The sequence below is a fragment of the Athene cunicularia genome, assembly GCF_003259725.1.
Source record: "Athene cunicularia isolate RWA chromosome 2 unlocalized genomic scaffold, athCun1 chr2_part2, whole genome shotgun sequence".
Taxonomy (NCBI): Eukaryota; Metazoa; Chordata; class Aves; order Strigiformes; family Strigidae; genus Athene; species Athene cunicularia.
The window spans coordinates 8,554,579-8,565,326 of NW_020799096.1; the positions used below are offsets into that span (position 1 = coordinate 8,554,579).

General features: G+C 38.0%; 1 protein-coding gene across 1 annotated transcript in view; it reads right to left on the reverse strand.

The window, feature by feature from the left end:
• Positions 1-10,748, reverse strand: part of VPS41 (VPS41, HOPS complex subunit) — a 110,104-nt gene that overhangs the window by 99,218 nt on the left and 138 nt on the right. Inside the window, exon 2 of the mRNA XM_026843885.1 lies at positions 5,787-5,825. Coding sequence (XP_026699686.1) covers positions 5,787-5,825 — 39 coding nt within the window. The remainder of the gene's footprint in view (positions 1-5,786; positions 5,826-10,748) is intronic.

Consider the following 10,748-nt stretch of genomic DNA (forward strand, 5'->3'; position numbering starts at 1 on the left):
TAATTTTCACTCAAAACCAGAAGATATTAAAAGAATATAGCAATAATCCATTTTTCCTGCAAGTCAATCCTCTAACGATGTACATTATAATGTTAGTTACTAGTCACTGCAAACTTGTTTTTCAAATTAATGTATGAAAAGATTCCATTTAAACTTCAATAAATTATTTACTATGCTCATCCTACTGACTCCAATTGATAAATTATTTGCATGATACATTTTCTCACTAATAAGGAGGAGAACTTTCTATTTGGAATTTATATATCTCTTCCTTCCATTCTCCCCATTTAAAAGGCCAATTTCACTTAAAGCCATGCAGGGGGAAGCAATCTCTCTTTGGATTGCTTAGGTATATGAAATATAATATCCTTTTTGAGCACTTTTCTCCCATTTTATATTTCTAAAACAACTGGAAGAGAAAAATGGCAACCTAATGTGGAGCTATGCAATAATAAGGAAGAGGCATGATGAAAAGATGTACTTTGCCAAAGGTCAGACAGGAGACAAAAAAAAGGCAAGTTGGACTGAGGTACAGTAGCCAAATCTACTTTTCAACCATCCATTTTTTGACGCAATGGTGATGCCCCTTCAAAAGCCACTAGTCACAGAAGAGCTCACCCCTTCCAGCCCAATGCTCCACATTCCATGTTAAGAGAGCATTTTGATGGAAACAGAGTATGACAAGGAGCTTTTTTTACCAGATGCTTTATTTACTTGAAATGATTTAATTGCTTTGACCTAGTCCAGACCCAACCTACAAGACTTAGATCTGGAGTGCACTGAAAAGGAAAACATCAAGGCTTTTTAGTTGCCTCTTTTTAAGGCTTATATGTTTCCTAACTGCTCCTGCTCTGATCAATTTTGAAAACCTTAAAGTACAAAATCACTATCAGTTTCAGCCATAAAAGTGTATCAGTGAAGGATATTTCTAAATCACCATAAATTGTTTGAGCACTGGGCTAACCAAGAATTTCTACAATACTTTCTATGAAGTCTCGTAGAATTTATTAATACAGTGTTTAAGTAACTAAAAGAATAAACTAAATGAACAAACATATCCCTTTCACAGGGATCCAGTGATCAAAGATCAGAAAACAGACCCAAAAAAATTAAGACCAGGAGATATAAAAATGGAAATGCTAGAATGGAAACATATGCAACACTGATGACTCACACACAAGTACCTAGTTACAAACCAGCAACGAACATACTAATGCAATTTAAATACATATATATTATTTTTAATAACTTTTTGCAGAAAATTGAAATCTGCATCCACCTATTTTTTCTTATGTGGTTTCTTTTAAGAGATCAACAATACAAAACAAAACCTTTACCCTGTACAGCATCACCTACCAAAGAAAAAAAAATCAGTGAAACTCCTTAGACAATCACAGGATCATTTAACACTTAGCACTAATTTTATGATTCCAGTGACACTTGTTCATGAAAAGGTGCTCCCTGTGAAGAACACACGTACTGGACCAGGGCAATCCACTCATAGTCCCGGCAGTGAATTAGCATGGGGTAGAAAACTTTAACAAGTAACTAAACAAATTCCTGGATGATAACTCAGCTTTGATTCTCTCATCAAGTAGGACGGTTCTGGTTTTTGATACTTCATGACTTTAATTTTATCAGTACTTCACACTCACAAATGGGGTTTGAAACCCTCTCTTCTCAAAGATAAGAAACTATTGCTCCATTTTATAAGAGGCAGGAGGGAGGCAGGGGGAGGCACACAGGCAAGAAAGAGGCAGAGCATAATTAACCTGTACATGAAGTCTGATGTTGAGAGGAAAGCTGTAGGTCCTAGGACCCTGAGGCATGATTCCAAACATTCTTCTGTTATATGCAAGTTCCCTAAAATAACTGTTACTAATTTATGGAGGCCAGCAATTTTCCAGGGTACAATACAGGGTTTTATCAGTTCAAATTAAGTCTTAATGGGAATGTTTTGTGCACTACATATACAGGGAAAACACAAATAACATTCACCTGACATCACAAGATTTATAGTATAACACTGTGAATGGTGACTCTGCCATATGTGTAACTACAACACACTGTAAATAAACGCACTCCATAGCAGTGCAGAGCAGCATGGAGGTTCAGGGGAGACTCAAGTTGGCTCTTTAATAAGCTTTCTTTTGAATTAAGAAATACTCTTCATAGAATGCAAGCGATTCAAGAATGCACTTCATAAAACATGCTGGTGTGTGTGTTACTGTAATTTAAAACAAGGAATAATTAAGGAAGATCATGTTTTAAATTAAAATAACATTTTGTTTAAATCACTTCATATTAGTCCATTATGTAATGTAACGGGAGTCTCTCATTAAAAGCAAAACTTTCAAGGACAAAATCACAAGCTGAACAGCAGCATCAATTTAAATGCAAGAAAAATACTATCATGCATTTCACCACCAAGCTGCACTGCTACTGAAGAAAGCTTAACTATTTACTTAAACATTTACTAGCATCATCTTTTGCTAATTAGCTGGCAAAATGTAAGTATCTGCCCAACAGAAAAGAACTCAACAGAGAAAAGTAAGTGTTTACAGAAACAGAGACATTGCAAGAAGAAAATTAATTTGAAAACTGAAATACAGATTCAGGTTGTACATAATTTATGCAGACGTATTTCCTCCACAGAATACAAACAGACAAAGTCTGATTACTTTGTTGTCTATTTTTAAGATCTCATCAAATGTGACAATCCAAACATGTAGCTGTAAAATAAAATTAAATAAGCCAATGAAACCACATTGTACTAAGACTTTTCAGCCAAACCAACCTGCTCAGGCTTAGCCCCAAATGTAGCATATCTGATGATTAGACAGGGTTGGGAGAAGTAAAGCAAATATACTTCACAAGCACAATTAAAAAAAACCCCAAAACTGAACAAGCAAAACTAGAAGATACAACAAGAAAATAATTGTGCTTCAAGATTACAGCAGAATTATTTAGCAAACCAAGTAGGTTCTCCTCTTGAAAATTAAAAGACTGTGTTAGCTATACTGCTTCCACATCATATCACTGTATAATATGTAGCAGTCTGTCTGTAAGAAGCAGCTTATAATACCCTATATTATACATAAGGATATGAAATAAAAGTCTAAGTTGTATTGTAGTTATCAGGAAATGTCTATTACATTTCTACAGGTGCTGACACAAGTAACTACCCTATCACCACTCTGAAAAGTCTGCTTAACATCTGAACATATGCACATCTCTGCTGACACCTTTGAATTTTACACATTCTGATTTAAACAGCTGAAAAATATTAAGACTTAAGCAGCCTTAGGAACTCAATTTCCTGAGAAGCTCGAGTTAGAACCAAACTTACAATAAAGGGCTCTTAGCTCACATACATTCAAGACTTAATTTTTGCAGACTCCCACATTTGAGGCCTATTATAAAGCTCTACCACCAAGACTGTGTGAATAAGCATCCTGGCATTTGTTAAAGCGTCTGTCATTCAAAACAAACCAAGCAGGTAGCAAGTTACAGTTAGCATCTTCTTTACTAGGAGCTACTAAAGGAATGATACTAAAAGAGTTGCTGCATAAAACAGAATCACCGTATGTTTGACTCTTTACTAAGATAGTGGCACAGCAGTGTAAAATACGGAAAAAAAGTCTGTGTTTTTGTTTACCCATCCAATTCAGACAGGACATCATTCACTCAAACCCAGGAATTTAAAAATTACGTTCCTCCATAACAGAAAATACTTCCATAGTATTGCCTGGATATGTGTCATGTGCCCTCTGAAACCAACAGTAATAATTTTCAATTTTATGGAAAGAATTTAAATTAAGTGCAAGACCAACTGTATATGCAAAAATCTTTATTAATATGATGACAGGATGTCTATAAAGTCCTTGCCATAAACATTATATTTTTTAATGGGTAAAACTGGACACAGATTGCAATGATTATAGTCTCAGATTCTAGTACTGCCACCATAAACTCTATCCCTGATTATTCAAACTATAGGCCACCCAAAAGAAATAATACAATTTTATGTTCACAAGAGCTAAGCGATCAGTTCAATCCTATCACTGACCATACTTCAAATAATATAAGCAAGCACTGACAACATTTAAGACTTTGTGATTCTACCACTATTTTTGGTTTATATCTGATCATTAGAAAGAGTTTAACAAGTGATGTAAGAATTAAGACTGTGAAAATCATTCACTACTAACTTTAAGTACTTTCTAAACATGGTTTCAAAGTTTCATTTCATCAGCTACCTGTACAGTGTCAAGACACTAAAGACTGGACTTACTATTCAAAGACAACTCATGCAAAGCGTTTTCACGGGCATGAGAATGACAATTGGATTGTCAGATCCAACATCTACATTCTCAACATGAACATTTCCTTTTCACTTCTCTACACATGTAACATTAACATTAAAATAGACATCAACTTTAACAAAGGTCTTGTTGAAAATACATGACTTTCAATTTTGTGAAAACTGCATGATGCCTATTTTTACTTAAGGTAAAACCCCGACAACCTAGCAACCCATTTATGATTAATTCTGCTGTAAATACTTAGTTACTATGGGCTGAAATGTTGAAAGGCCATTAAAAAGGCCACTAAAACAATTTCTCACTTGCAAGAGGCTTTAAAGAAAAAGAAGGCCTCAGCAAGTATTTGTGTTCACTATCCTGTGAATGTCAACGCTTGAGAGGATTACTATTCTAGTAAACACTGACTTGTTGCCCAGTGACTGTTAAGCACACTTCACATCACAAAGCAACATCCAGAATGAAACCATTGCACACTGGGAAAAAAAAGTCTGGTCCAGGTGGCTGTTAGACACAGCAAGGTTAAAGGGCCAAAGAAATCCCCACTTCTCACCAGGAATGCCCTGCAGTGCCACTGCAGACAGCCACTCGTGAAAGGCAGAGGGGAAAATACTATGCCACGAGAAACAAAGCCACCATCCTCTGCAAAAGAATTTTTTCAGATTCCACCACTGCAGTACCCACTGTCTTGGAAATTAGGATTTCTGCCTGCTTAGTAAACCCAGATCCCAAGCATGAAGATCTGTCACTAGGTAAAGAACCGAAAATCCTCCTAACAGCAAGTCCATTAAGTTTTGGAAGTCTGGGAGCGACTTTCACTGAGATATATACTACTCTGCTTTATCTGTCCTTGCTGGTGGCCACATCCAAAGCTGCTCAACCACCCTTATTATTCCCTCCCTCCTGTAGCCATCCTAGACGACACTGAAGTCAAGTATCCATTTCAAGATCTCTCATGGTTCCTTCAGTGATGGTAAATCTGGAGTTAGTACACTGCTGTTTGGGGAAGAATTTGAGCAGGGTAGGCAGACTTCTCCATAATGTGAGACAATTTTTGACAAAATGTCATCTCTAAAACAGAAACTCCACAGAACATGATTAAATCTAGACCATGAAGCTAGTAAAATAACACAGTAATTACCTGAAGGTAGTATTACTGCATATATAATTATACTCACAATTAAATTTTCATTTGATCAAAACAGAAGTGCATGCACTTGAATCTGTCTCTCAACATAATTCATTTTACTCTAATGGGGCGATTGTGGGGGGTTTTAAATACAAAGAAGCTTTTAATAGCAATCACAGCTCCTTTATAATAATTTAAACCCAGATTAGCATTCCTTGCTGCACAGTATTGGCAAAATTTCTAAAAGCAACCAATGAGGCAGTAATTTTCCCTCCATAGTGACAATAACTAGCACTGACACAGGTTGAAGTGTGAAGCATTTTAGGCAGGCTTACCTCAGATTCATCTGTTGATTCCTCATTAGACCTGGTTTCCTGAAAACGACACAAAGAATAAAGGTGAAATCAGAAGTACAAACATAACAGAGCAGTATTTCCCTTTTTAAAGCACTTTTTAAACCTTTATTAAGAAAAAGAGGATAAAGTGGAAGCAACTCAAAGTTCAGTTTCCATCCTTTCTGTTCATACCCAATTTGTGCTTGCACTTGCAAACTAGTGCCACACTGACACTCAGTGGCACCAGTTGACTGTCAGTTACCCTAAAAGAGTGACTGGATCATTTGAGAACCTGTCCCTGTGAAAGCTTCACTCCTTCCACACGTGGTAGCAAGTTTTGCAAAGCAACTGCCCGTGTCTTGACTTGCGAGGCAGAACAGCATTCTCAGGTTAACCAAAAACTAGCTTTGGTATTCAACTATTCAGCTGTTAATAGGCTTATTTTAAACTTAAATAATTTCAAACGATTTGCCATAAAAATCCAGCACTTAGAGCCTTTCTTCTTCCCATCCCATGCCAATGCAAGCCATGTGGCTTTCTCTTGCCTTTGAAGCAGCTGTACCTTTAAAACATCTCCCTCTGGCAAGACAATGATTCTTACTGTCCTACAAAAAAAAAAATTTTGTAAGTCAACTCCTGCTAATCTCTCACCTGTCCACTGAGAAAATCTGCTGATGCAATGCATCCTCAAAGAGGTCAGCAAAATGAAGATTTACTTAACGTATTTATCGTTATCAATAGCAATAAAAGGTTACAACTAATACGCTGACAGTGAATGTAAGCGTTTTAACAACAAAATATGATACAAACAAAGAACGAGAGAGAGAGAAGGCAGCATTTCAAATCTTATGAAGTAGTATTTGGACAGTAAGATAAATAGGTACAGAATTTCACCAGAGAAGGCAAAAAAGAAAAAAAAAATACAGTTACCAACAATCTAAAGAGAAATGGGAAGGGAAGAAAATCTAATGCACTGAAAACAAGTGTCATTTTTAGTTTGCCACATTTATTTATTTTCCACGTTTATAAAATGCAGATTGTGACCTCTAGGCAAAAAGCAAATGCCATCTTTTCGTTAGCAGAGGTTCACCCTTAGCGACCACAGTGACCATCACAACAGATGGGGGAGAAGAAAACCATCATTTCTACTTGCTACCTGAAACTCAGTGCAAGGTGTTTCCATGATTGCTGCCATTGGTTTCCTCCATTTTACTCACTACAGCCAGGTCCCCCTCTAAAATACACATCCCCTAGAAGGGTCATCTGAGTAGTCTATATTCATGACATAAGTTGAGAAATTCCAAGCAGAAAGAACATGGGAGTCAAGGGAAGATGACGAGGGAGTAAAATCCTGGCATACTTTCAAGCTTAGGTTTGACTTCATAAGTACAACTGTCCATCAGTCTCAGGGTTTCTACTCACAAGATGCAGTTACCTTTCAGGAAACAACAAATCTGTTACATATAATCTTTGTGCATCTTAAATTCTACTTAATAATAACAACCAAAGGAGGACAGAACGACAAAAGTGTAGTGTAACACTGACAGCCTATTGGACATTCTAGAGCAACATACGAAGTCCAATGCAAAATACCACCAGATTCCTAAAAAAAAAACCTGCCTTTCTCTTCTGACTATCAGGAGTTGCCTACTCAGCTCCTTAATAAATCAAAACTATTAGCACTACCATTTTGATATAGTTCACATAGTTTATAACAACAGGAGAACTTGCTTAAAAAGGTAAAAATCTGTTCTCCCAAACAAAATCAGCAATGACAGCAAGTGACATTTTTGCTGGTACACATGAGACTATCTAGTGCAGCTACACTGTTTAAATCCCCCCCACCCCCCACTCCGTTTCTAACTGCTTTGGCTATTCAGGAGAACACAAATGTAGGGAAAGACAGCAACGATAATTTTCAAGATGAGCTCCCAATCTAACACCACACAGATAGACTTACAGACATGCAGAGTGGGGTAACAGCCCACCTGCTGTTATAACAGCTGATCCTTACATCCACCTGAGTCACTTAAAGATTAAACTAAGTTGCAAGTTGTTATATGCAAGGGCATCCCTGGAAAATATTGACCTACAAAATCAGGGCACACCAGAAGTCGATTCAAATAATCAACCTGTGTGAACCAATAAAGTATCAATCTGTTTTGATTTAGGACACGTATGCTGGTATCCCTGCTGTATTCACAAGTCACTGCAACTTTCATAAACGGCATACAGATTCAGGCAAATGCTTCATGGCCTTTATGTTTTACTACAGAAAATAACATGCAAAAATTCATAGGGAGTCTTGGCTCAGGAAAGAAACAGAAACTGTATTTGTTCCCTGACAAGAACTTAGCTGAAGGTGCTTGGAACTGACACTTACCTACTAACTCCCTTTGCTAGTAGCTTACTATGAAAAGCTTTTTGCCAAAGTTCTCCCACTTGTGCAGGCAAACTGGAAGAGTAAACTGCAGTTATGACTGCCCTGGGGTTTTGTTCAGTTTCTCTCCCCTCCCTCTAAATGCATGAACCGAGAGGATTATCCCCCACTTTTACTTTTTAGTAGTCTTGTAACTGTGAAAAGGAAATCCCTCAACAGAGATTTGTAGATGACCAGAATCCCAAATCATGTAGGAATAGCTGTCATTGGTCGCTCTAAGACTCTAGGGGAAAACCAGCAGCACACTTCAGCCAGCTGGCAAATGCTGTTTCTCAAGCAGCCTAAGAACAGAGAAAGGGAACACGGAGGAGGAAACCACAGAAATGTGAAGTCATCTCTCACCATTATAGCCTCTCACTTAGCAGATCCAACATAACTTCCCAATAAATTCTTAAACTGGCTTTCCAATACGATGGTTATAGGGTTTTCCCTTCCTGGCCTTTACAAACATCAGATGCTATTCACTATATGTTTAGGCCCATAACTTAAAGCTGCTGGGACAGGAAATCTAAGGGGCTAGGGTTTCAAAGAAACTGACACACCCACAACATACACATCCCTTTCAGCAGGGGTGTACCTGCTCCCCGCAGGAAATAAACAAAATAACTTTCCTTCCGCAGTCCAAAGAAAGCAAAGCACAGGCTGTTTTAATTTCTTCTACTATTAGGTAAGAAGACTTGACAAGAGATGCTTTTATCCCAAGAATCCTTTCAAACGCTACCATAATTCAAAATTCAGCAAACCAGGCGATGAAGCCTCTCCCAAAGCAACCAACCCCTCCCAACAAAACCCCTGACAGCCTGGAAAGGTGAAAACCAGGTGCCAATCTCCAATTAAGGCCAATTTCCTTGAGGTAATGCTAAGACTCCCCCACCTTTAGGCATTCAAGACAGACAATCACACATCTTTGCCGTGTGTCAAAGTCCTGGCTCAGCAAAGAAACACTGAGAAAGTATCTGAAAGGACTGGGAACTTTGCTTCTTGCTTTTATTTTCTCTCGGGAAGGAGTGGTCTAGGCAGGGGGAGTTTTAGGAGGAACGACGGGTCACAAGCACCAAGCTCCTCAAATTTTGTCTCAGGAGAAAACTGCCCTGTTGAGATGAATCTGCTCGCGTCTCCTGTGCCGCTCGGTAAACGACAGCTTCTCAATCGCTTTGGACGGCCCCTTCAGCTGGCTCTGCGGGGCTGCCGGCTCCATTTCTAAATCTCTCCCTCCCACCCAGCCCCAGGTCCCTGCATCGGGTGTTTTCTACAAAGCGGAGCCCTCAGGGCTTGCGCCGCCTCCCCTGGCCTGTTGGGCCCAGCCTTGCCTCTGCCCTGGTGTAGGTTGTAAGGCAGCGCCACCATACCCACAGCTGGGCGAGAGCCACCCCCCGAAATCACTAACCACAACAACAAAAAAGAAGAAAAAAAGAAAGAAAGAAAGAAAAAAAAAAGAAGAGGCAAACGCACCCCCCTTTCGAAACTACATTAGGTCTGTATCTGTAGAGGGAGCAAGTGTTGTGACAAAAGTATTACTGTACCCATGTTTAGAAACATTGCTACCCAATGGAAGTCACAGCAGACCATGCGTTGACTTCAAAACAAAAAGATCTAGATTTCACTATTTGATATTTAATAGCATTTGGAAACAAAGATAGCATTTAATCCTTCTTCCTCCTACAGGACTTCCCAAGCCACTGAACTCTTTGCCTCAATAAATCTTTAACTATTCCTTGTAAAGCGGAGCATGCTAGAGCATGCACAGTGTGCTTACTCCAAGAAAACCCAAAGGGTGAAACAAATGTAAAAAACCTGATAAACTGCTTCTTAGGCAGCTATTGTCCAAGTGTCTACTCCCAATTTACCCCTGTGTATATAATCTACAGTTCAGCATCTCTCCATTAGGTAATTGACTTCTGCCAGACCAATCAGCAATGTCAAGGCATGAGTTTCAGCATAACACTCTTCACACATTCTTCACAATGAAAAAAAACCCTCCAAAACTGTGGCATTATAGTGTTATTTTTTCCTGTCTTTAGAAATATTTTAATTGAACTGTTTTCACTGACATCAAAACTTTTCAAAAATATATCTTGTGTACCATAAATTGCTTATTATTTATGATGTCAAGGAAGTTAATAATTACAGTTTTTTGAAGCTCATTAGTCTATACAGTATAATATGTTAATTATAATGCATTTGAAATAATGATTCCAAAGTTATTTTAAATATGTTAACAGGTAACACCAAGTATGTGTATCCTGATAACATAATGAATACATACAGATTTAGGTAGCATGAAAATACCACCTTGTGGGTTGAAGTCATATTGAAGATTCTGGTGAATTAGAGACATCTTGTGGTAGCTTGTAAAAATGCACCGGACTGAATGGTGTTCTTTCTTCTCAAGTATGTGTATAGCAAAGTGTTACAGAAAAAGGTTGTCATATGCTAATAAAGGCATTTTTTTAAGCTACTAAGCTAAAAAATAGAATACAGCAAAAGAATAATTTATAATATCCCCCAAATCTGCCTGGTTT